General features: G+C 41.2%; 1 protein-coding gene and 1 pseudogene across 8 annotated transcripts in view; both read left to right on the forward strand.

Annotated features, from left to right (window-relative positions):
* SASH1 (SAM and SH3 domain containing 1) overlaps positions 1–26920 on the forward strand; it is a 586122-nt gene that overhangs the window by 510111 nt on the left and 49091 nt on the right. For all 7 annotated transcript variants that reach the window (XM_086318216.1, XM_086318211.1, XM_086318217.1 and 4 more), the window contains 4 exons: positions 1097–1137; positions 3687–3773; positions 6172–6284; positions 13497–13598. In XM_086318216.1, coding sequence (XP_086174342.1) covers positions 1097–1137; positions 3687–3773; positions 6172–6284; positions 13497–13598 — 343 coding nt within the window. The remainder of the gene's footprint in view (positions 1–1096; positions 1138–3686; positions 3774–6171; positions 6285–13496; positions 13599–26920) is intronic.
* On the forward strand, positions 7663–10247 carry LOC147366286 (lanosterol 14-alpha demethylase pseudogene; annotated as a pseudogene). The gene is made up of 2 exons (XR_015132552.1): positions 7663–7731; positions 8017–10247. The product of XR_015132552.1 is annotated as a lanosterol 14-alpha demethylase pseudogene (transcript).

Genomic DNA, 26920 nt, shown 5'->3' on the forward strand with positions numbered 1-26920 from the left:
CCTTTTGAAAAAAACAATGTGAACTTTCTTTGGTTCTTCTGACTTCTTTCTTTAAGTTGGCATCTGTCTATGTATTTTCTGGAGAAAGGTTTAATCACCTGGTCTGGGACCGAGTTCACATTTCAGGTTCACACACTGGCAGCCTGGGGAGGGGAGGGTATGGGCCAAATCAGATGCCCAGACATGTATTAATGAACTTGGACACATTTTTAAAAACATTGAGTTATTTGCCATCACTTAAAAAGGTGAAGCTCTTGTGAAAAAAAAAAAAAAAAGAAGTGTATACTTCTGGCTTCACTTTGCACTTTGGAGGATCTAATGAGACATGTAGCCCACTTGCCAGATGGCAGCAAGCGACCAGAGGAGCTGCATCCTGGCTGCTCCCTACCTGGGGCTTCCGGTCTCCTGTGGCTTGTCCTTGGACCTCTGCACCTCCTGACCTCTCCTGCAGATGACCACCTTACTCATATACTGGGACTATCTTCTCATTATGACCCATCTGCTGGGTCTGTGTTCTCACTGGTCTTCTCTCTCCCATTTATATGAAAGACTTTTTTAAAAAAAGCATTTATGTATTTATTTATTTGACCTGTGAGGTCTTAGTTGTGGCACGCGGGGATCGTTGTTGTGGCTCCGTAGTTGTGGGGCACGGCTGTGGGCCTAGTTGCTCCGTCGCGTGTGGGGTCTTAGTTCCCTGACCAGGGATTGAACCCGCGTCCCCTCCCTTGCAATTGGATTCGTAACCACTGGACCACCAAGGACGTCCCTGAAGGACCTCTTAATGGAAATAACTTAGCATGTAGATAATGATTCACAGAAATGACAGATACTTCAATGATCACCCAGTCAAGTCCATTCCCTTCATTTAATATAGGTCGTACCCTGGAGTGAATCTTTAATTAGTGTTGACAAGTGGCACATTAGCATGTTTCTAGAAAGGTGGCAGATGGCTGGGAAAGGCTGTTGGTTAATATTCTGTAGAAATTTGCCGGGCTCCGTTAAGCTGATTGATGCTGGGTCTCACTAGTTAGGAGGGTCTTCAGGTCTCACATGAAGGTAAGGTTCCTTGATAATCACACTTGTTTTTCTTTTGTAGGAATCCTCTCCATAAGTCAAACTCGGAAGACAGCTCTGTAGGTCAGTACCACTTTTCTTGGTTTAACCATTGCTAATGAATTATTTCCTTTTGATGCTTTATAGACCATATAAATATGTGAACACACAAAACCTACAAAGAACCCTTCCATCCAGAAATAAACGTTGTTAAGATTTTGACAGCTTTCCCCTTATTTTCTGTGTTTATGTGGGTTTTAAAAAGCATAATTTGGATCATATTCTACAACTGAATATATCCTGAGCATGTCCCTATATGATTGAGTCCTTTTCACAGTAAAATTCTAGAGTCTGCATAGTAATCTGTCATGTTGGATATGCCATAATTCAGACAGCCAGTCTCTTCTTTGCTGGGCTTGTAAGTTGTTTGCAGTTTTTTCTCTGTCACAGAGAAGTGCTGCTACCCCTGAAAATCCTTGAGCCTACCCATGATCATGTCTTTAGGGTGTGTGCTCAGTTGTTCAGTCGTGTCGCTCTCATTGCGACCCCATGGTCTGTAGCCCGCCAGGCTCCTCTGTCCATGGAATTTCCCAGGCAAGAACACTGGAGTGGGTTGCCATTTCCTTCTCCAGTCTTTAGGGTAAATCCTTCAATTTGGAGCTTTTGAACGAAAGATTATGCACAATTTAGATGTTCTGTAGTTTATTTCCTTGGTTATAAAATCGACTTTTCTAATTTTGTCACATTTTATTCTGTTTTGCTCCAAGAAAGTCTGGCAAAGTAGTCATAATTAGGAGCGTAAGTGCTGAAGTCAGTCTTTGATTAGGATTTGAATCGTGACTCTACCAGCTGCCTAGTTATGACCTCGGGCAAGTCGCTTGTCTCTCTAAGCCTTGGTTTTCTCATCCACCAAATGGAAATAGGAATACATCATATGTTCAGCGTTAGTGAGCATTAAGTGAGATATGCCATTAGATACAAAGTGGATATGGTCAATGCTGGAGATTGTTAGGTCTTGCCATTTTTTTTTAAAGCTGCACACCCATTTCAAAAATATTAAAATGGGAGGAGAGGAGAGTATAGCTTACAAGAAAGTGAAAGTGAAAGTCACTCAGCTGTGTCCGACTCTTTACGACCCCATGGACTATACAGTCCATGGAATTCTCCAGACCAGAATACTGGAGTGGGTAGCTGTTCCCTTCTCTGGGGGATCTTCCCAACCCAGGGATCGAACCCAAGTCTTCCGCACTGCAGGCGAATTCTTTACCAGCTGAGCCACCAGGGAAGCATAGCTTACAAGAGAAAAATCCTATTCTGAGATTGCCTGAGAGAGAGGTATTACTAATCCCATTTCTGCTGCCACCTTTCATGGCTGATACTTGCTGTCTTGTTTAGCCCAAAGGCAGCAGGCGCCTTCCAGATGCTGAGAGCAGAGGCAGCCTCAGGCCCCAGGCTCTGGTTTCCCTCCAGTGGTCCTAGGGGTTGTCAGAGCGTAGTGAGGGCGTCCTGCTTTGACAAATGATGCCCTTAGCATGGGAGCCCTAGGCATGGGGTTTCCATGGGTCTGTTTCATGCTGCACTGCCTGGCACCACCAGTCTATACCATGGAAGCCAATAGCACGTCACTCCACAGGGCCCTGTTTCCAGTGGCCGTGGAGCAACCCGACCCCAAACGGGTGATGAAGCCGCAGCTTCGGGTGTGCCCTGTCCCTGAGAACAGATAGGGCTGCCGCCGCTTCATTTGATTTTTAAAGAATAAAGGGCCACCCTGTTCTTTCCTTTTCCTCACTTGACCCCTCTCCTCTTGCTTTTTAAAAAGTATTACATGTTCCTGAGGATCACAGGCCGACCAGATAGGAAAAATGGCTAGCCATGACAGTGAATTTGTGTTTCACATCAAAGTCACCCAGAACCATCTGGGAAAGATGGAGGTGTAGGGGGGCGTGTCTAGTTGGGAGATGTCACGGCAGGGTGGCAGTTTGCTTTTCTCATCACGGTGCCCTGGGTGAGCTGTAGGTAGGTCACCAGGTAACCTGAGTATCAGAGAGGTGGGACTCACACCCCGCCCATGTCATAGCTAGACCCACACCAAAGGGAGAAGGGTGGGTCAGCCCCACAGACCTGTGAAACCAGCCCGACTCACCAGTGTGCCCAGCACACATCAACCATTCTGTTCTCTTCACAAAGCTGGGATAACAGAAAAAAATCAAGGGTAGATCAACAACAGAAATAACAACAAAACAAAGTTAACTTTTTAAAGCATCCTATTTGTGGTTCAGTTGAAATCATTGTGGCTGAGACCAAGGGGCGAAGCTATACCACAAGACAAGGCAGAATTAGACACAGTAGTTAAACAGACATCAAAGTGAGTATAAGTATGCATGTTTTGCCTGCTTTTTTTTTGATGTTTCTTTATTTCTCGTCTTAACTCCCTTGTACCATTTCTTGCTCTTAGGAAATTTGCATTTCTTTTAAACAACTTTATAGGCATTTCTAAGTCTTTTCACAAAACTGAAAGAGAAAAACTGTCTTTTTTTGTGAAATCAAAGTATTCTGACAAGCTTTGAATTGTAAGGAAGAGGTTACTTTGGTTATTAATGAATTTATTGCTTGTGCCTTTTTTTTTTTTAAAGGAAAGGGAGATTGGAAGAAGAAAAATAAGTATTTCTGGCAGAACTTCCGAAAGAATCAGAAAGGAATAATGAGACAGACTTCAAAAGGTACTGTAACACAGCTGGCGGACAGTAGGTCCTTTCAGCTCTAAAATGTTAAGACGTTTAGGCTGCTAATCTAAACGGATGCTGTAAGTTAGAATAAGTCATTGCATGTGCCCATAAACTGTTCAGCTTTTCTGACATTCCTATCATTACTTTAAGACTCCATCCCAGTGGGTTTTCTTTTTTTCTTTTCTTTTTTTTTTTAAATCAAAGAAAACAAAATGGAAAGAGTTCACAGCCCTTTCTTTTCATAGATCTGACAGCAGAGACCAAATCTTTCCTTTTCTCAATCACATCAACCTCAGGGAGATCTTTCCTGGCCAAGATCGGCCCTAAAAGGGTCTAGAAAGTCTTGGCGTTTGTTAGTTTTGGGCCCTCCCCGCTGCCCTGCCACTTGGGGCCTTTGCAGTCTTCTGAACTCTGGTGCTTTTCTGTGGCAGGGACAGTTACGGGGCTGTTGCCCCTGGAAACTCTGTCTAATGGGCTGACATCATGGGAATTTGCCCAGGCTGCTTTGTGAAGGGACTCCTGCCCTCCTCTTGGCCATGTCTTTTGTTGTTGTTTATATAGTAAGTAAATATGTCATCCCTTTGAGGCCCAGTTATATAATTTATGTTTCTCCAGCATTCAGACAGGGAGGGGAAACAAAGCTACTTCCAGATTCCAGTCTGGCTGGATAAGGTTATCATTAGATGAACATTTTTAGTTGCTCACTACTGGCATGACTTCTTTTCTTTCACGAAATCTCAGTGTCCTACCCTGTGCAGAATACACAGTTATTCATACACACGGAAACGAGAAACACAGGCAGCCTGTATGCCAGGGGCACACCTGGTTCCTTGGCAGTCGTCAGTGGGCTTATTTAAGTTGTCTTGCTCTAAGGGAGTTATACTTAAACATTCACAGTTTCTCCTTTTTGGGGACACACCCAGCATCACTTGAGATTCAAAGTAAACCCCAGATTCTAACAAAATCTTATTTAGAAAGGAAGAAAAGGAGAGAGACGGCGGGAGGAAGCCAACAGTTCATCGGCTCACGTGGATTTCTTTTTAAACCCAAGCAACTCCCTCCACCACCGGAGGCGTTGCAGATAGTAAAATGAATCACCACCAAGGCTCTCTCTCCCCTTACCTGGCACACACCATCATTCTTCTCGCACAAGGGACTGAGTGGCGAAGGGAACTTGAGCGGTGTTTCTGGACTGATTGATTACAAAATGGAAATGAGATAAGGAAACACAGGGGAACATAAATTCCAAGGTAGGTCCTGACCGCGATGCATTCCCACAAGTCTGCAGCCAGACTCGTTTAGTCCGTAGCGCAGCATCCTGACGACACCGATGGTGGTGATGTGTGTGTGGGAAAGACGTGGTGGAGGAGAAAGGTGAGGGGTTAGAACTCCAGCTACACGTGACAGCACGTCTGCGCCTGACAGAACCTCCCCACGCACTGATCAGAGGCACCTACGCCAACGTGGCTCTCGTATTGAGAGCAGATGGCTATGTTCGCTTTTCAGGAAAACTCTGCCAAAGGATGCTAATCGAGGAGTTCTCTTTCCCTCTGCAGTTCTGGCTGCCTTCAATTCCAGACTGGAAGTTGAGTTCCCCTCACAGGGTGGAAACATATTTATGACAGAGGCACTTGCAGATATCCACATAGATAGTACCTTTCTTCTAATGAACGGAAAATACTTCACGCCTGTGATTATATTTACTTGTGCATGTCCCCTGAGGAACACCAGTCAAACTGTTTTATAAAAATCTAGGCTTTTACCCACTCCTGTATTCTTGCCTGGAGAGTTGCATGGAAAGAAGAGCTTGGCGGGCTACAGTCCACAAGGGATGCAAGGAGCTGGACACGACTGAGTGACTAACACACTTCACAGGCTTTTACCAGGCTGTGAGCTTTGCTCTGCGGCAGACACTGTGACCTTCAAGTTCTCTGTCTTGAAAGAGGATTCTCTTCCCATCTTCCATAGAAACATTTTCTTCTTGTTAATGTTTGAACTGGAAGGACACGGACAACCCTTGTCTGAAGAAGCCCAGGAGTGCTTGTCTCCTCTAACTGGATCTTTAAATTGGGTCTCTGCCTGACTGGTCACTCCAGACTCCCTGTTCGTCTTCTTCCAAAACTCCTCCACTATACCCTCTGTCACAAAATCTCTGATCATTTTGAAGGATTTGTTTCCATGGTAACATCCATATGTTCCTGGAGCTGTTTTCCAATGAGACGGGCTCACTGGCTTCCCCAAATGCAGCCCATTCCTGCTCCTGTGGCTCCATCAAGAACAGGGTCCTGAATCACATCCTTTAGTCCTAGATGACACACAATCAAGACTGGCATCCTGTTTTATCTTTCTGTTATCTTTCTCATTCTTATTGTTTTTCTTCTTTGATCTCTAGGAGAAGATGTGGGTTACGTTGCAAGCGAGATAACAATGAGTGATGAGGAACGGATTCAGTTGATGATGATGGTCAAGGAAAAGATGATCACCATCGAAGAAGCGCTTGCTCGGGTAAGAGTGTGGATGTCTGGTTTACATTTGTGAGCACCTGACCTCCTTACATTGAAAAATGTTGAGGATGGCTATAGACTAAATGTTTTTGTCCTCCCCCCATCCCCCCAAATTTATATATTAAATCCTAATTTGGAGATGAGACCTTTGGAAGGTGATTAGCTCTTCAGAGTGGAGCCCTTATGAATGGGATTAGTGAGCTTATAAAAGAGGCCACAGGGAGCTCCTTTACCCCTTCCCCTGTGTGAGGACACATGCTGTCTGTGAACCAGGAAGTCAGGCATCATCAGACACTAAATCTGCCACCTCCTTGATCTTGGACTTCCCAGCCTCCAGCACTATGAGAAATTTCTGTTGTTTATAAGCCACCCGGTCTATGGTGATTGGTTATAGCAGCTCAAAGAGACTAGGACAGGGGCATCAAAGGGTAAATGGATAGACTGATAATGATAGATTACTCAGTAAACACCAAGGAAAAGGTCAACGGAACCATTATAAACGCTAGTTCTAAAAGAAGCCTTCCACAAATTAAACTTTGAATAAAAAGACAAGCTATATCTCTAAACCTTAAACTTTAGCTTGCTTTCATTTCTAAGTAGATATTAATTACAGTTTATTGTGTGTGTGTGTGTGTGTTTTGCTCTGAGTTAAATTAGGCACTAAAAGAAGCCTTTAGGACACTGGAGTAGCATTTATGATAGCAAGATAGCAGTTCCTAAGAGATTTCCCACTTTGTTGCCCAACTAACTGACTGATTAATTCTTGACTTTGACTTTGAATATTTGGTTCACATGGTAGATAAGTCATAAATTAGGCAGATTTAGAATTTCAGGTCACTAAGGAATCATTGAGTGAGGTATGACTTTACCATGAAACAGAATCTTGAAGGCATGAAACCTTGAAATAGTGACAAACATACTGAGAGATGGTTTAATCACTTAAGTCGTGTCCGACCCCTGCGACCCCATGGACTGTAGCCCTCCAGGCTCCTCTGTTCATGGGATTTTCCAGGCAAGAATACTAGAGTGAGTTGCCATTTCCCTCTCCAGGAAATCTTCCTGACAGGGATCGAACTTGGGTTGCGTGCATTGGCAGGCGGATTTTTTACTGCTGAGCCATCAGGAAAACCCAGCTAAATTTATAGAATACCCGACTGTACACATCAGTAATTTAAAAAAACATTTAATATGTTGCTGAGACAATCCTCAGGGAAAAAAATGCCTGAGGGCAGTGGGAGGTGGGACCTGTCCTAGGAGACCTGAGGTCTAAGGTCACCACCAGATGCCCGCCTGCCGGCTTCTCTCGCTCTATTGAAGAGGAGCAGGGGTGATCTCAACCGCCAGCATCCCTGGTGGGCTGAAGCTGTGCTGGGGCAGTGATGAAGAAGGTGACAAGTGACAACATCCTGTCCATGCTGCTGATCACTTTCACCTTCACCCTCAGTCTGGTCTCCCACTGCCCCACCCACCTTTAGCCACCCAACCTAGCTGGGGCAATATATCCACCGTACATCTTCTCTACAGTGCCATTCCTTGAGCGTGTCATGCTGCTGCTGCTGCTAAGTCACTTCAGTCGTGTCCGATTCTGTGCAACCCCATAGACGGCAGCCCACCAGGCTTCCCCGTCCCTGGGATTCTCCAGGCAAGAACACTGGAGTGGATTGCCATTTCCTTCTCCAATGCATTAAAGTGGAAAGGGAAGGTGAAGTTGCTCAGTTGTGTCCAACTCTTAGCCACCCCATGGATTGCAGCCTACCAGCCTCCTCCGTCCATGGGATTTTCCAGGGAAGAGTACTGGAGTGGGGTGCCAACTTGGAAAAAGCCCAGTTGAATTCCTAGAAAATGCATGTGAGAAACACAGACCTATATTACCATATTTTACCATGGTGGGCAAGTTGTGTCCTTACAGTCTGGGGAGTGATACTGTTACATGCCTTGTGTAGTCATAAAATGGAAGCTCTGAATGCAGAAGCTGTCTGCTCATCCTGACAGCATCCGTGTTTGGCAAGAGAGTTGCATAGCATGCATCAAACTCAGTTTTCTTGGAGCAGAAGAAAATGTTAAAAGCATCAACTGAGTTAACACAGTCAAAAGTTAACACTATCAACTTGAGGGGCACGTTTCTATAATTGAAAAGGAAACAAAAGAATACTTTCAAAGTTGGGGAGGAAAAAAAATTAGATGCCCTTTCTGAGCTGATACCTTTATCAGCTAGCCGTTGTTTGCATGGAGTCAAACCAGGAGTCAACTCCATGAAAAGGTGGCACAGCTGTGTGGACGTGGATGGAGGTTTTAGTCCTGGAGCCTAGCTGTTGCCAGGCTGGCTGCCTTTGCCTATAGAATAGAGCCCACCAAGACACCAAGAATGTTTTCTATAAGGCAATCCAGAAACAGATTAAAGAAAAAATTGATAACATTTTCCAAGCTTTATTAGATTTTGCACACAAAGGTGGGTGTCCTTTGACAGATGATGAAATAGCAGGGGACCTTGTTGGCCGGCTCTTGGCAAAGCAAGATACATTCTTGGCTTCTGGCATCTGGATGGGCTTTCTTTTAGCCAGAGACAAAACAAGAAAAACCAAGGATCTGCCTCCTTTAGCTTATGATCAGCTCAAGGATCTAAGTTTATTTGATCACTGTATAAAAGAAACATCAAGAGTTAGACCTCCTATAATGACCATGATAAGAATGGACTTTCCTGACATCAGACATGTGTCTCTTCCACTGTCAGTCAGAGACTAAAAGACCCATAGGTATTTAATGCTTTTCTGTTACTAAAGAATTATTATAATCTGTTTCAGAGAGTTGTCTAATTCTGTTTCATAAGACATTCTGCAAGAGGTTAAAATATTTGCATTTTTAAATTTTTATGTGTTTTCACATTCAGCGTAGCTAAGGAGGAACTTGGAAAATAATGTTAATAATTAGCTCCTCCGATTCATTTTTTGTATTTGAATTTTCTAAAGTTATGCCCCTTAAAAGTTTATATAAACTAGCTAGTAAATATCTGTGGTATTCAGGGCACTGACTTGCACAGCCCTTGGGGCACGTGGAACACAGTTCAGAGTTCCTTAAACACTAGTGTACTTTGAGATATATTTCAAAGATTCAGATTAGTTTTATCATAAGTCTGCATGCTGCTATTTAGACACAATTAAATGCACAGTATAATTAATGTACTGTGATCATTTTACCACTCTTTAGATAATATTGCACAGCCTTGTTACAGTGCGAGGAATTCAATTTGAGCCTGTGTTTGCAAGATGGTGATGTGGTCCCTGTGAGAAATTTCTAGCGTTGGTCTTGACTTACTAAGAAGGTGTAATTTTTCTTTGATTTGTTAGGAGGTATCTAATAACTTGTGTCCCGATTTGTTGCTCGATGTAGTTTGTTATTGTTGTGCAATGTTATTTTTGTAATGTTAATGAATTTAAGTAATTAATTGGAAAGTTAGGGGCAAAAACTGACCCCTAGGTAGAAAGTCTAGACGTTAGTTTTGACAGGACAGCCCAGCAGCAGGAGAGAAGGTTTTCTCTTTTCTGGGCTGGGTGTATAACCCAGTGTTCCTGTATCGGGGCAACTTTTAAAGTGAAAGTGAAAGTGTAAGTCACTCAGTCGTGTCCGACTCTTTGTGACCCCATGGACAGTGGTCTCCCAGGCTCCTCTGTCAATGGAATTCTCCAGGTAAGATTACTGGACTGGGTTGTCATGCCCTCCTCCACGGGATCTTCCCCACCCAGGGGTTGAACCCATGTCTCTTATTCTCCTGCATTGGCAGGAGACTTTACCACTAGCACCATATCGGCGAAAATTTTGCCTGTGTTCAAATGAATACAGTTTGGCCCATGGTGCTTTGTTTATATGGATTTGATCTGATTGATGAATATTTACCCTCTGTGAAGAGTATGTCCATGATTCACCTTCCCAAAAACCCAGTTGTCAATACAAAGATAAAAATGAAAAAGGTTGCAAGGAACTAATATGTGAAACACCACTGTAAGTTGCAAAAGCATTTAAAAAGAATGAAGTTTACGAATTAACTCTGTGTAAGCAGTGTGTGATTTAAAAAGACAGCAGCTTAACTTAATGATTTTTATTTTTTTGTTAACTGAATAGTTCCTTCAAACTGTTGACCCTGGATAGTTCTCCTGAGAAGGGTGTATGCCTGAGTCCGTATCTATGGTAACTGGGAAATTGGATAACAGTTTTTTTTTCTTTTTTTTTAAAAGGGAGTCTGGGCATCTGATATACCAGAGCATGCAATTATGAGCTGAGAACCCACATATATTATTGAATCATTTCCTTGTAGCAGCTCTTGCACATCAATCATAGGAATGTGGGCAGCTAAAGGCTCATGAAGAGAGGCCATAGGAGAGCAACAAAGTGATTGAGGGTTTTTTTAAAAATAGGTCTCGTGGGCTGAAATTGGAAAGGATTTATCTCAGAAAAGAAGCAGAAAAGAACTTATTCACTGTCTTCAAGTATATGAAGGATTATTAAACAGTCCATCTTTAGGATGTACTGAACAGGGTTTTGTTTTCATCTCTACTGAGGAGAGAATAAAAGGAAATGAATGAAGCTGGAGGAGACTTGGATTAAATATAAATGTTCTTTATAATAAGCACTCAGAATTGGGAACATTTTAGAATTGCTCACCATGAAAGTCTTTACAATAGGATAAGCATTAACCTATTAAAGATGGCCATCCCTCTAAGAATCATGTCCAAGACTTCAAGTATGAGAAAACTACAAGACTTGGGAAAATGGGATGTGAAGGTAGTCGTTCCTCCTGAGATAGACAGATGGACAGACACCAACACACATGCTCACACACACACTTTAAAATGCCATTATTTAAAAACTCCCAGAATTAAAGTAAAGCTCCATAACTTTGCTTTAAAATACGCATGTTTCTCAAATGAACATCATCAAGTGTCTTTGGGAGCAGAGTGGATTATAAAAGAGTAACTATGTAAATAATAACCAGGCTTTTTTTATTGTAAAATATTAAAGATCTTGTTTTTTTTGTTTGTTTTTTTTAAGTTAGTAAGTTAAAAATCAAGGCAAATTTAGATAGAGCACAAATCTGAATGTTTATCAGAAGCACGTGGGAAATTCCCCTGTGGTCCAGTGGTTATGACTCTTCCCACTCACTGCCAAGAGCCTGGGTTCAACCCCTGATTGGGGAACTAAGATCCCACAAGCCATACAACCAACAAATGATTTTTTTTTTTTTTTAAAGAAAGAAGAAGCACATGTACTCTTAGGCTCCAAGATAAATGATGGAAATGGACAGATAGCAAAAGAAAAATGTTGTCTGTTTATGATTAACTGGGGAGGACTTCGTTTTGTTTTCCTAAAGATGAACTGCTTATTTAGTGCCTCAGGGAACTTGGGGCTAATGTTGAGTAAAGTGTGGCAGGGACCCTGAAAAGCAGACGATAACCTCCCTTTTCAGAGGGCAGCTGTTTTGCTCATACAGGAAGAATAATGCACTTCTGGAAAGGAAGAGCATGCTAGTATGTCACTTAAGTGTATTATAGAGATTAGAGCATATCAATCCCCCTAATACACTACAAAGATTAAAATAATATTAAGTGCCTGAATAGCAGAAGTTCAGATGTCCAGAACTGATGTGAACTTTGAGCTCTCTGAAACCACACGGGTGATAATCACGTGTGTATGTTAGTCACTTAGTTGTGTCCGACTCTTTGCGGCCCCATGGACTGTAGTCCGCCAAGTGCCTCTGTCCACGGAGTTCTCCAGGCAAGAATACTGGAATGGCTAGCCATTCCATTCTCCAGGAGATCTTCCCAACCCAGGGATCAAACCCACGTCTCCAGCATTGGCAGACGGATTCTTTCCCATCTGAGTCACCAGGGAAGCCCGATAATACCATCATAATAAGTATATTATTATTGCAAAGGGTGCAGTGTGTTAAGCTTGTTGTGTTATCTTACTTTTTCTAATAATAGTCCTGTGAGACAGTTTATTGTCATCACGTTTTCCATGTGAAGGAACTGAAGCACAGGGAGGTTAAGCTATTTGGGAACCCTTACTTGTTAGTATTGTCTGCCTTACCCAGTCCATTTCCTGTCACAAGTGTGCACAGAGAAAAATTTCAAAGTAGAAATAAGTCTTTGGAAGTTTGCTTTTTTTCTAGTAGAATGGATTTGCTACATCCACATAGCTCCAGTGGTAAAGGACGGTCCTGGTACCATCTCCTGGGCTATTAGGTCATATTGTTTCTGTTCTTTGATGTCTTGATTCATGGACCGTGATTTGATCAATATCTTAAATTTGTACCTAAAAACCACTTTATAACAGAATTTTAATGCAGCGACAACTTAATTGTATCATGCAGATAGCTAAATTTCTACCTGTTTTTAGGAAAACACCTAGAACTTCTCACATTGCTATTCAGAAAGCTTGTTCATCTACTTCTGCTAGGTTGCTGCTGCTGCTGCTAAGTCGCTTCAGTCGTGTCCGACTCTGTGCGACCCCATAGACGGCAGCCCACCAGGCTCCACCGTCCCTGGGATTCTCCAGGCAAGAACACTGGAGTGGGTTGCCATTTCCTTCTCCAATACACGAAAGTGAAAAGTGAAAGTGAAGCCGCTCAGTCGTGCCTGACTCTGCTAGGTTACCTTGGTTAATTTTCTGTAATACCTCATTTGTCAAACTTTAAATGTCTCTAAACATATTGTTCTCTCATCCAGAGGATCCCAAATAAATCCTGTAACATTTGTTAGATGATAACATTGAACTGAACTCGAGGCAGTCAGGACAAGCAAGCAATTTTTAAAAATCACTCTCCGGCTTCCACCTGTTTTACTAAAATATCCCAAGTCTACACCTTGTGTGTTCTACAAGGAGAGGTAATCCAGAGGCCAGACTACAGACAAGTTCTGTTATCAGACTTCCAGTTAAACTGAGAAAGATGAGTCTTGATGTTGGAGGGTGTTGGAGAAGGAAAATCAAGGTTCTTTTTGGAATACAGAATACAAGGAGTCTGTTGTGTCTCTTGGTTTGATTTAGATGAAAACCTTCAAGACAGGGCTTGTATCTTCTTTCTGTTTGGGGACTTTTGGCTTTGGCTGGCACTTGGTCACCAACAGCAGTGTGAAGATGGTGCCCAAAGTATTCTTCTGCTGCTTGGTAGACAGTCTGGGCCATTATTTCCGTTTCAGTCTTCTGTTTTCTCTTGTTGCAGCTCAAGGAGTATGAGGCCCAGCACCGGCAGTCCACTGCCTTGGATCCTGCCGACTGGCCGGACGGTTCTTACCCAACATTTGAGGGCTCATCAAACTGCAATGTAAGTTTACTGTCTCATTGAGCATCTTAACCGCTTCTACTAAAAAGGGACAGCCTCCACCATTTCAGCCTTTGGGCTTCTTTTTGCGATTACCACCTCCCACCTGGATCTGAAAAGAGGCATCTCTTCTGAGGTGTTATTCTTTTCTTTACCTGATAATCTGCAGTTGGAATAGTACTGTTCATGCTGGTTGGTTCATGCTGCTTTATTATGGTCAAGTACAACTTAAAATTTACCATTATAAGCATTTTAAGTGTTCAATTCAGTAGCACTAGGTACATACACTTTGCTGTACAACCATCTCCTCAACCCACTTCCTGAACTTTTTCATTATCTGACACAGATATTCCATAACTCTTAAACAGTAACTCTCCATTCTCACCCCACCTTCTCCAAACTCCTGGCAGCCACATTTTACTTCCCATCTCTATGAATATGACTAGTCTAGGTACTTACAAAGTGCCTATAGAAGTGAACTCATACAATGGTTGTCCTTCTGTGTCTGGTTTATTTCACTTAGCCCCATGTTTTCTAGACTCATCCCTATTACAACTATACTAGAACTTCATTCCTTTCTATGGATGAACAATATTTCCACTGCACATGGATACCACTTTTGTCTAATTTCTCTGTTTAACTTTCTGAGGCGATGCTGTTCTGTTTTCCACAGCAGCTACATCATTTCACGCTCTTGACAGCTACATGGAGGTTCTAATTTCTCTGCTTCCTCACCAACACTTTTGATTCCCCCCCAGCCATTCCAAATGGGTATAGAATGATATCTCATTGTGGTTTAGATTTGATTTCTCTAGGGTCTAAGATTTGGTTTCTCTAATGTTTAAGCATCCTTTTTTATGTGCTTGACCATTTTAATATATTCTTTATAGAAGTGTTTATCAAGTTATTTGCCCATTCTTCAGTTGTGTTTTTGTTCTGTTGGTTGTTGAGTTGTAAGAGTTCTTTATATATTCTGAATATTAATCCCTTATATGGTACATAACTTGTAAATATTCTTTCCCATTCTATGAGTTGCCTTTTCACTATTTTTGTTTGGCCATGCCTCGTGGCATGTGGGATCTTAGTTCCCTGACCAGGGATATAACTCGTGCAGACTACCAGGAAAGTCCCACCTTTTTACTCTCTTGATAATGTCCTTGGAGGTATTAAAGTTTTAAATTTTGAAATCTAATTTGCATTTGCTTTTGGTATCATATCCAAGAAATCATTGCCAAATAATTGTGGTAAAGATTTTCTTTTAAGAGTTTACAGTTTTAGCTCTTAAGTTTAGGTCTATGACCCATTTTAGGTTACTGTTGGTATATGATAGAACGTATGCATCCAACTTCACTGTTTTGTGGTAGATTCCTTGTTTTCCCAGAACCATTTGTTGAAAAGACTGTCCTTTCTTCATTGAATGGTTTTAGTACCCTTTTTGAAAATTAATTGACCGTATATGTAAGGGTTTATTTCTGGGCTCTCGTATTTTATTCATTGGTTCATATGTCTGTCCTTTTTGATTAATGTTGCTTTGTAGAAAGGTTTGAAATTGGGATATGTAAGCCTTCCAACTTGGCTCTTTTTCAGACTGTTTTAGCTATTAAAATCCCTGGAGATTCCATATGAGTTTTAGTCTGGATTTTTCTATTTCTGCAAAAAGAACCATGAGATTTTGATACGGATTGCCTTGGATCTGTAGATCAGTTTGGGTAGTATTGTCATCTTAACAATATGAAGTCTTCCAATCCATGAAACAGGCTATCCTTCCATTTATTTACATCTTATTGGTCTTTCAGCATTGTTTTGTGGTTTTCAGTATTAAAGTCTTGCCTCCTTGGTTAAGTTTAAGTATTTTATTCTTATTGTTATTTTTACATATGATAACATTAATTTCCTTTTCAAAATGTTCATTGTCAGTATATAAAGATGGAACTGACTTTCATACATTAATTTTGTACTCTGCAACTTTGTGGAATTTTGCTATTATCTCCAGTAGAGTGTGTCTGTGCCTGTGTATAATCTTTAGTGTTTTCTGCATGTAAGACCATGTCACCCAAGAACAGAGGCAATTTCATTTCTTCTCTTCCAGTTTTGATGCCTTTTATTATTCATTTTAAAGTGACCAAAACAGTACTTCCCAAGAGTTCCACCAAGATCATAGGAATTAGAGTTCCAGAGTTTCAAATAGACATTTCATGGTGTGATCATCAAACTTTATGACATGAAAATGAAGGGAGTTCGCTTTTTTTCATCTCTTACACAATGATTTTGTTTATTAGGACATTTCTTCCTTAAATTCTGGAAACAACTCTGCCTCCATGTTTTCAGTCTCTTGTTTCCTCTTGTTAATGCTCCATACAGCCAGTCATCTTTCCAAAATATACACCTTTTCTTACATTCCTATGTTTCACAAAAGGCTGAGGAGCTTCCCAGGTGGTGCAATGGTAGAGAATCTGCCTGCTAATGCAGGAGACATGGATTTGATCCCTGGGTTGGGAAGAACCCCTGGAGGAGGAAGTGGCAACCCATTCCAGTATTTTTGCCTGAAAAATTCCATGGACAGAGGAGCCTGGCAGGCTACAGTCCACCGAGTCACAAAAAGTCGGACACGACTGAGTGACTAAGCTTGCATGCATGCACAAAAGGCTGATGGTTTTCCAGTTTTACAAGATAAATTTCAAAATTTTTGGCAGACTCAAGACCCTATGTGATCTGGCTTTAATCAGTTTCTCTACTCCCATCTTTCATCCTTTGCCCTAACAGCCTCTACTCCATCCACACTGGAGCCTGCATGCGTTACTGATCAGAACTTGTATTTTCATGCTCTCTGCTTTAATTTGTGCATTTCCTGAAAGGTCTTCCTCCATATTTTCCAGATAAAAATCCATGCCTCCTTCAAGGTGACGTCCAGCTGCCACGTCCTCTGAAACTTTAGCATCCTCGAGTATATTTTCATAGCTTTCTGTTTGGCACTTTGTTAAATTAGCTTGCAACACAAAACCTAACAGGTGTCCTGGAGTATCTGAATTAATTGTCTATCAACCTCCTTGAGGTTGAAATTATGAACTCCTTGAGCAAGAAAGGCATGCCTAGCACAGTGTTCAGCTCCTATAGCCTGTTTGAGAAATATTTAGTGCACAAGCTTGTATTTGAGTGGTCATTCTTCTTGGCTGCTTTTAAGAGCTTGTTTTATGTCTTCCAACTACAGACTCAGTCTTTATACTTGCTTTGCATTTAAGTAACAAATGATGGCATATCTATAGTAAATATAACCCTCCCACTATCTTCTTGTCCCTGATTTCCTAAATCAAGCACCAGATTCCATTGCAACTAAAGCAAACAAATAGACAAACAAAAGGCCCACAGAGTTATTCATTTGAAAACACTGCATGTTATGGTGTTGTGTGCAAGGTTCTGAGACTTTACCATTTATAATAATAAATGTGTCATATGTTAGCCAGCAGCATGTCCTAGGACTATGAGGTCATCAAAGGAACCATATCTGTGGTTTTCAATGCATCATTTTGGGTCTCTTATCCTCTAGTTCTAAAGACTAACAAAATATAAATGTAAATCATGAATCCAAAGAATCATGAAGAATAAATACCGTAACTTGGGACTCTTTGTGATTCAGACCCAACTCGAAGGAGAGAGATCACAAAGCCCCAGTCATCCCTAGTGGGTCGTTTGGTGTCCGTCTCACTGGGTACTGTCCTGATTAATAGCATCTGCATCAAGGGAGAGGTCATAAGACTTTATCCATTCAGAGAAACAGGACAGTGGTAGAACCTCACATAGTTAGATGGCAAGGAGAGAGGCTTGTCTCATTTAGGAAAAAGTTACTATAAAACCAGTTGCTGAGAAAGCATTATATTAAGTATTGGTTTGTTGAGCCCCTTTCAGAGGGTAAATCACAACCATCACCTTGACATCAGCTGTCAGAATGAAACGGGTACTTCTTAAACAGGTACTCTCTGGCGCATTTGTTTGTTCACTTCGGTGACATTTGTGGAGCACTTGGATGTGCCACTTTGTGCTAGGTGTTCAGGTTGCAAAGGTGAAAGGGGAGACTCTGCCGCCGTAGTGTTTACGATGCAGAAGTTAAAACCCCCTCACTCCTGCTCACAGAGATTCATGCACACACTTAGTTATCATTTCCTCAGCAAACTGTTTCTTCATAGACGGCTCAAAAATAAGCTCAGCCTTTCCCAGTTGGACGGAGGGCCAGCGATACCATATGCTCCCTCCACTTTCAGCACAATTTCCCAGAAGCTCTAGAATGTCTTACAGTCCTGGGACGTTCCTGGCGGTCCAGTGGTTAAGACTGACGGCTCGCAGTGCAGGAGTCACACGTTCCATCCCTGGTCAGGGACCTAAGATTCCCCCATGCCCTGTGGCATGGCTAAAAACAAACAAACAAAAAAACAGAATGCCTGGCCTTTGTTACTGAAAGATGTTGGCGAATGAAGACAGTCTATTCAGCATTGGAGAGAGTTTTCTGAAGAGAGGCTGTCTACCCCGTGTACTTTGCTAGCTGTCTCTGTGCGAACAACCCACACCATGTTCAGTCACACCATTCATCACTGTGCCCGACCACCATTGGTACCGGTTTGCTTGTACTTGATGGTAATCCCGATGTGTGTGACACTTGCCCCTCTTAACCTGACTTTAGTCTGTCCTGTGTTTTCCCGGAGACTCAGCAAGAAACTCCATCCAAAATACTGCTTCTCACTGATGCTCCATTTGCCTGATAGCAAGTAATTAATTTCAGATAATTCCCACTGTGTACTACTCCAGCTGCCTTGGGTTCAGGGCTTTGATTATCTTTTGTGTGAGGGCCAGGGCTTATACTGAGATGTAAATAGCCCACTGGCCCTAGTCAGGAATGCCCAGGCCATGAAAGTTTCAGAGATCATAAGGTCTTTGTCACCAGACCTCAATGCCTATATTGATGCCTGTCGTGCTTTAAGATTTCATTTGCGTTGATTCATAGGTTCCCCCACCCCCAGAACTGGCAGTCGATAATTGCATGTTGTTTCACAATAAATCCATATGCACATTCTTGGTTTCCAAGAGTATGAAGTACTAAAGATAGTTACCAGGGGAAGTGAAAAATAGCTTTCTCTTTGCCAGAGGGGAATCTGTTCTCTGCTGTTATTCATTAATAACAAACTTCTGTTGTGAGTGTCAGAGTTTTTAAAGAGAGTTTCTGGTTGAGAACTTAACGGGATCCCTTGTTAATCATCTGAATGTGTATTTTAATATTTTTCATTTTATTTTAGTAACTTGTGTTTTCCTTTACCTCCTGCAGGAGGAAGGTTGTAAGAGTTCTCATTTTAAGCTTTCGCCTTTCTGTGTTGAGGTTCAGTTTGCCTTCTGATTAAGAAAATGTTTAAAGGAATTTATGCTCTCTGTCTTTCTGGGATTTCAAGTTTTTTACTCAAAGCATGAGTGAGTGAGTGAGTGAATGAAGTCGCTCAGTCATGTCCGACTCTTTGCAACCCCATGGACTAGCCTACCAGGCTCCTCCCTCCATGGGATTCTCCAGGCAAGAATACTGGAGTGGGTTGCCATTTCCTTCTCCATTACTCAAGGCATACATTTTAGTAAATCATAGTGTTTGTTTTTACAAAATTGGTAGGTAAGAGTTGGTGATCTGTGCCTGAAATTCTTGCAGTGAAATCTCTTTTCAAAAAATTTGTAATTGTCAATTATTTGATTATGATGCTATTCAGCTTATTTTAAAAAATACAATGTATATGGAAATATTAAAGCACCAGCAAGGGAAATAAAGCACAGAGCTCTTAGAGTCCATTGCAAGCATCTATTTTAGTCCTGTTTAGTTGTTTCACTTTATACAAACTGTGTTCCCGAAAAACTTGGAATTATGTTTTTGAATCTGGAGTTCCTTATGAGGATGAAGCAATTCTGGTGAAATGTTTTGTGAAGTTGAGTTATTTTGTAAAGCAAGTCATCATTTCATAATTGATAACTTTTTACATTTGGGGGAATTTAGAGTTGGGAAATATTTGTGCAAGGAGAGCTATGTTATCACTGTGGAGTTATAATAATACCTTACATCCGTATGTGCATCTCCGCATAGCCTTTCATTCCATTTCTGAATATAGCTTTGCCAGGAACCTGGGGAGCCATGTGGCTGAACTGTGTCCAGATTTCGGGTAACGGAGACACAACATCAAGTGGTCATTTCTTTCACTTTTTAAGTGTTTCCTTGATTAAGGACTTTCAAGGTCACAACTAAAATATCCCTATAGTGTTGGCCTGATCACAAAATTGTTAAATCTTTTGGGGGCTTTCTAAAATTATAAACCATAACCTTGGCTCTCACCCCTAGATGGCTTTTACTAAGGTTTTTCAGAGTCATTTCACCTGCCTCAATGACAGCCATTGTCTTCCAGACAGAACATTCAGGTCTGTTGTTATGCATGAAGAGATAGCTAGCTTTAGTCTAGTCTAGAACTTGCTAAAAGATAATGTGCTGAAAGCCAGGAGAACATTCCACAAAGTTAACTTTTTTAGTGGTTCTTAGGGACAAATGCCTTAATTTCTATTATGGCCAAAGAAAAGGGCCACTTAATACAGAATGCAGTTTAATCACTTAATATAGAATGCAGTCAGAGAACAGAGATCATGCTCTGGGGGTGTCTCTCAACAGGCAGAATGATGCTTCTGCTTGTCCAAGAGGCTTCTATAAATCCAAGGTGCACTTTTTAGAGTCTAAGACTCTGGGTGGAACCAGATTTTTTAAAAGAGGGCTAAATAACAAAATTCTTGAGTATAACTGATGAAATGAAAATGATTCTTATTTTGAATATGTTTCTTTTATTAGGGTGAACTTCTAGACAAAGTCCACAAGTTAAAATTTATCAGAAATTTTAGTTTTGTTTTTATATTACAAAGGTATCAAAAGAAAATAGAAATGAGTGTTAATAGATTTGTTGTTTGGGGAAATCCAATTCCCAAAGAAGACCTTTTTTAATGACAATACATGATGAGTTTACAGGGTTGTCTCCCACCTATAGATAGTACCAGTGTTTTTAAAGAACACAATTTTCATTTTTTTGCTAACTTTGAGTAAATATTTATTGAATGCATAAACTGTGAAGATTCAAGCAGACCTAGTTTTAGAGTTGACATTGTAGGTCCAGTAAACGTATCTTTATGAAAACGTTTGACCTTCTCTCTACCGTCATTTTGCTCTTAAATTATGGTGGTTCAGTCGGTAAAGAATCTGTCTGCAATGCAGGAGATCCTGGTTCAATCCCTGGGTTGGGAAGATCCCCTGGAGAAGGAAATGGCAACCTGCTCCAGTATTTTTGCTGGGAAATCCCATGGACAGAGGAGCCTGGCCAGGCTACAGTCTATGGGGTCATAAGAGTCGGACATGATTTAGTGACTAAACCTACCTACCTACCTTGAGAGAATAGATTCCAAGCATAAAAATAAATTACATTTCTAAATGTTAGTTGTTATTGTTTGCTTTTAATGGTATTAAAATTTTTTCTTTTAGTCTCTTTTCCTAGAGGATTTGTTTTTTCATAACTTAATCTATGGATTTTAGCTTAAAAGGATTCTAATTGGCAGTTAAGTTTTGATTTGTGGCTAGAAAATGGTTCTGCTTGTTGTAACTTTAACACTTATACTCGCTAGGCTTAAATACAGGATGGTTGGATGTCCACTTTGGATCTTTGTTTCTTGAACAGAAGAGCTTTACTCAACTTGTTTGACTTCTGATTTGACCAGGAGAAAGAAGAAAAGTTTGACCTAGCCTTAATTTGCCAGAGGGCTTTTGTACCCTTGGGACTGCATGTTTATGCCATGCCGTGTTACACTGTGCCCGCCCCGGCACCCCCCCCCAAAAAAAAAATTAATACTTTTCTAAATCTTGCTAAATAGCTTTTATTGATTCTGGTCTTCTAATGCACACTTGAAATCTTGAGATAACTATTCAGACTTTTATGGATACCTTCTGTAAATTTCCTTTGTATTTGGCTGGGTGGGAAGAAGAAATATTCCTCAATTTTAACAGACGTGATTTTGCAACTGAAATGATAGTACAATAGAGACTTATTAAAATTCTCTTTAGAAGAGTGGAAGAAATGATTCTTTAGACCTGTAGTTTATGGTGAGACCAGAGATAAAATCAGTCTGTTGAAATAACTTGTAACAAAGTCTGTGAGAAACGTGAGCTTTGTTCTCATTGGACGTAAGCTGACCAAGAACCATGGCTTAGACGACTTCTTGTCATTTATTCCACACCACCCTCTATCCCCAGCCTTCTCCCTGGGAGAAGGGCCAAAGTTTGAGGTATGTGTTTGCTGTGAGTCCTTAAGATCATCATCTTTAAACAGAGTTAGGCAGGAAGGAGGCTCTGGCCTGGGGAAGGCCAGGCATTTGCCCAGCGTGGGCAGGCGAGGGGGCTGGTTAAACTCACAGACGTGAGTCAGACTTTGGGTTCAGATCCCAGCTCTGCCACCTATTAGCTCTGCAAGTTTTTTCATCTTTTTGAGCCTCCAAACCCGAGCCAAGTATATGTACCCGACACGGGTGTCTCAAGTATTAAATGGCACCAAATAAATACCCAGTGAACGCCAGCCTCTATTACTTTGTGTGACGATCGTCTGCCTTTCCATTCACTGGCATTCTTGAAATGCTTGAGTTCCCGTAAAAGTTTATTTTTGTATGTGCCATTAACATGGTAGCAGTGCTTATGCTTTTGCATATTATGGCAGATGGCTAGAGTTTTCAGAACAAGCATAATGTAAATAATGTGTATTTACTTGGTTATGCCTTTACCCAACACATAATCAGTTTATTTTCTGTTTCAGAAGGCATAAGTGTACGTGGGCTGAGTAGCGGCTCTGGTGTGATTTCAGTAACACATGTGACCTTAGGATTAGTGTCTGGGAAAAATGATACTTAATTGTTTTGAAATTATCTACGATTGTATAGTGACAGTCAGATGGGCTGATCGAGCATGTGGTTGTGTGCTCATCAACCTGTTATGTTGGGGGCTGCTCTTACTGCAGGCCCAGAAATCATTGGGAATTTTTGCTCTTTGCACCTGGCAAACTAGGGCTTCCCTGGTGGCTCAATGATAAAGAATCTGGCTACTAATGCATGAGATGTGGGTTTGATCCTGGGTTGGGAAGATCCCTTGGAGAAGGACAGGGCAACCCACTCTAGTATTCTTGCCTGGAAAATCCCACGGACAGAGGAGCCGGGTGGGCTGCAGTCCTTGGGGTCACAGAAGAGTCACACAGGACTGAGCGACTAAATGACAACAACCTGGCAAACGAGCCAGGAACATCTCTATCTTCACTGATTTGTACGGTCACAGGGAGCTGAGGGTGCTGCCTGCAGACCCTCCTCAACACATCAGAGATCACACGAACAAAAGCAAACAATGACAAAATATCCAGACACAACGTAATCTGAGGATTATGTAACCTATTGTTAGCATTTTAAAAGTTTAAGAGTTTGGAGGCACATTCTGGTCTGTTTTGACTTTTCTTTTTTAAGATTTTCCTTTCATCCTCAGCTTCATCTTTATTTACTTTTTTTTTTTTTTTTTTCAATTTAAAAAAATGTTGGCTGCACTGTGCAGCTTATGAGATCTTAGTTCCCTGACCAGGGAATGAACCTGGGCCCTTGGCAGTGAGAATAGAGTCATAACCACTGGACTGCTAGGGAATTCCTTGTTACTTCTTTTATTAGGTCGAGCCATGTGAACTGGAAATATTAGCTTTTAACCTCTAAAAATGGCAGTTTCATCTGTCCAGCCTAATGCATAAATACCAGACAAGACATACACCATTTTCCCTGCTAGCCGATTATATCTAAATAGAGATACTTGTGATATAATATGGGTTAAAGATTGGCATTTAGATTTGCATTGCCAATTTCTTATTTTGCTTTTGGGATGAACCTCAAGGAGATTGGGGTAAGAGGATTTTCATTACTTGCTTAATGATATTGTTTCATTCCGTGTTAATTCCTCATTAAATCTTCTGCTCTGATGCCAAATCTTATGATAATGGGTGGGCTGGTGAGAGACCCAAATGCTATCATGGTTCATGAGTCAGATTCAGACTGAGGGTCACCTCCAGCGTAAGCCAACTTACTAAAGTCACAGGCTGCCCATCACTTGTTCAGAGTTCATTTGAACTATAAGTTAACAGTTACCCATTATATCAAAGCTCTTAAAACTGTACTCAGTCACCAAGGGGATTCATTTGGAAAGCAGTATTTTAACACACCAAATTCTAATTCAAATCCCAATCACAAAATGATTTCTATAGAAATATCCCTTTATTCTCTTCTCTGCCCCTGTTTCTCTTTGTACTACAGTTTCTGTCATATCTTGTTGACTGAACTATTACTAGTATAATTCTAATCGCATTGCATAATTAGTTCCTACAAGGACACGTCTTGCCCTGTGCTTTTGACCCAGATGAAAGAATGTAGATGAAAGAATGCCATCATGAACATTCTTTCCCTCATTCATTGTGCAAACATTATTGAATACCTATGACAGGCCAGTCCCTATCCACAGGGGTTTATATTTGAGAAGAGACAGAGAAGTGGACAGCATGACTGAGGGCTTAATTGGAATATTTCTACTGAGCGTGTGACGTGCACACAGAAACTCCATTAGGCTCGGTGAGGGGAGTGTAGAAAGCCCAGAAAAGATGACTGAAGCTCAGCAGTCGCTCACCAGGAGAAGGAAGAGAACTGTGTCGGGTAGAGCGAGCAGCAAGGCCAGGGGGCTTAGGTGAGTGAGTGAAGGTCACTCGGTCACGTCCGACTCTTTGTGACTCCATGGGCTGTAGCCTGCCTAACTACTCTGTCCATGGAATTCTCCAGGCCAGAATTACTGGAGTGGATATCTCTTCCCTTCTCCAGGGGATCTTCTCAACCCAGGGGTTGAACCAGGGTCTCCTGGATTGTAGGTGAATTCTCTACCAGCTGAGCTACCAGGGAAGCCCTGGGCTTAGGTGAATAGGTGGGTAAATCTTCACACTTGGATCATATCAGAAAATGGATTAAAATAATTTGATTTGATTGTTTAGTTGTTGAGTCATATCCAACTCTTTTGCAACCTTGCAGGTTGTAGCCTGCCAGGCTTGTCTTTCCATGGGATTTCCCAGGCAAGAGTACTGGAAATGGTTGCTATTTCCTTCTCCAGGGGATCTTCCCAGCCCAGGGATCAAACCCTCATCTCCTGCATTGGCAGGCGGATTCTTTACCATGAGACACCTTTAAAATAATATAGATTTTCCTATCGAAATTTTTACTTCCACGGTATTGATTCTATTCTTTGCTCATTCTTATTAATATTTACAAGTTGGTTCTGTGATAGGTTGTTTGGTCTGCATTTCCTTATGACTGCAATTTTTTTAAATTGAAGTATAGTTAATTTACAACACTATGGTAGTTTTAGGTGTACAGTGAAGTGATTGCATTTCACACACATACTCACATATTCCTCTTCAGATTCTTTTCCACTATAGGTTATTACAAGATCTTGCAATATAGATTACAATATAGTTACCTGTGCTATATAGTCCTTGTGGTCTATCTGTTTAATACATACTAGTGTGTATATGTCGATCTCAAATTCTTAATTTATTTCCTCACCTCTTTCTCCTTTGGTAACAATAAGTTTGTTTTCTATGTTTATGAGTCTATTTCTGTTATATAAATAAGTTCATTTGTATCTTTTTTAGATTCTACATATAAGTGATACCATATGATATTTGTCTTTTTTCTGATTTACTTCATTCAGTATGATAATCTCTGCACCCATCTGTGTTGCTGCAAATGGCATTATTTCATTCTTTTTTATGACTGCATAGTATTCCATTGTGTGTGTGTGTGTGTGTGTGTGTGTGTGTGTACACATATGTACATACATACATACATACATACATGCCACATCTTTATCTGTTCCTCTGTCAACGAACATTTAGGTTGCTTCCATGTATGACTGCAGTTTTAAAATTCATATCATTATGTTTTGCATCTTGTCTTTGAGGCCTCGTTTAATTGAATTCATATTCTTCCTAAACTATTTATAACGAGAAGCAACTGTTGAGGCTTTCTTCCTGCTCCTTGAGTTTCGTGTTCTTCTGATAGAGAGATGGGGATCAAGAATACAATCACTGTGCTGGCCCATGCCTTTTCTGTCTCTCTCTTTCCCCTCCTTGTTACAGTTTGGGTCGTTTCATGCATTTCTTTTCATTTTGATCATGCGTGGGTAGTTCAGGTCACATTTTCTATTTGTTCTGATATAATGAGGATCACTTTTTGACCCATTTGCCATACTGCCAGATGATGCGGTGTTTTCTTTATTTATTTTGTGATCCGTTCATGTTTGTTGTTGCTGTGTGTGTGTGTGTGTGTGTGCCAAGTCACTCAGTCATGTTCGACTCTTTGCGACACTATGGACTGTAGCCCGCCAGGCTTCTTTGTCCGTGGGATTCTCCAGGCAGGAATATTGGAGTGGATTCCCACTTCCTTTTCCAGGAATCTTCCTGACCCAGGGATTGAGCCCTTATCTCCTGTATCTTCTCATTGGCAGGCAGGTTCTTTACCACTAGTGCCACCTGGGAAGCCCCTGTTGTTGCTATAGCCTAATGTAAGAGCCCAAGGAGGGGGAAACCAAACTGAGCTGGAATGTGGTCTTCACTGGGATACCTGGGCTCAGACTTCCTCCTGCTAAGAGTTTGCTAAACGTTCTGCATCACTGTTCACATTGCTTGCTTAAGGTTGGAGGAATGGGTCTGCCAGAGCCAGCCTGCTTTTAATTCATTCCTCTCATCCCTGGTGAATTTCTAGAGGCTTCTTTCCAATCAAGACCAGCTTTACACTTGACTTTCCATCTTTTCACTCATTCCTCTCCTGAAGCGGTTTCTGCTGCTCCTAGAGCAGAAGATAGAGAGGGCCACACACTTTACTTCCTTTTCTGTGTCTTCAGAAATTTGTTTCTTAACTTGATCATGTAGTTCTGAAGTTTAATATGTTAGGTTATGTATCTTTGGATGCTCTTGGTGTAGAATTTTTGCCAGTTTTTAGTAATTGTGTTTTTTAGGGCGCTGTTCATTTTGTTACTTGTTGTGGGAAGAATATTCTGTGATTTAGCTTTCAGCAGTCATCATGACCTGATTGTTTTGCCAGTTAGATGACCACAAACAACCTTTCTAGCTCTAACTGATTCATTTTCTAAGGATTCAGCCAAGATTTCTTCTGTTTGGAAGTAAATTTGCTTATTATTTATTCAACAAACATAAGGAGAAGTATGT

The sequence above is a fragment of the Bos grunniens genome, chromosome 9, assembly GCF_055505025.1.
Source record: "Bos grunniens cultivar Pamir isolate PY7600 chromosome 9, Bosgru_T2T1.0, whole genome shotgun sequence".
Classification (NCBI taxonomy): domain Eukaryota; kingdom Metazoa; phylum Chordata; class Mammalia; order Artiodactyla; family Bovidae; genus Bos; species Bos grunniens.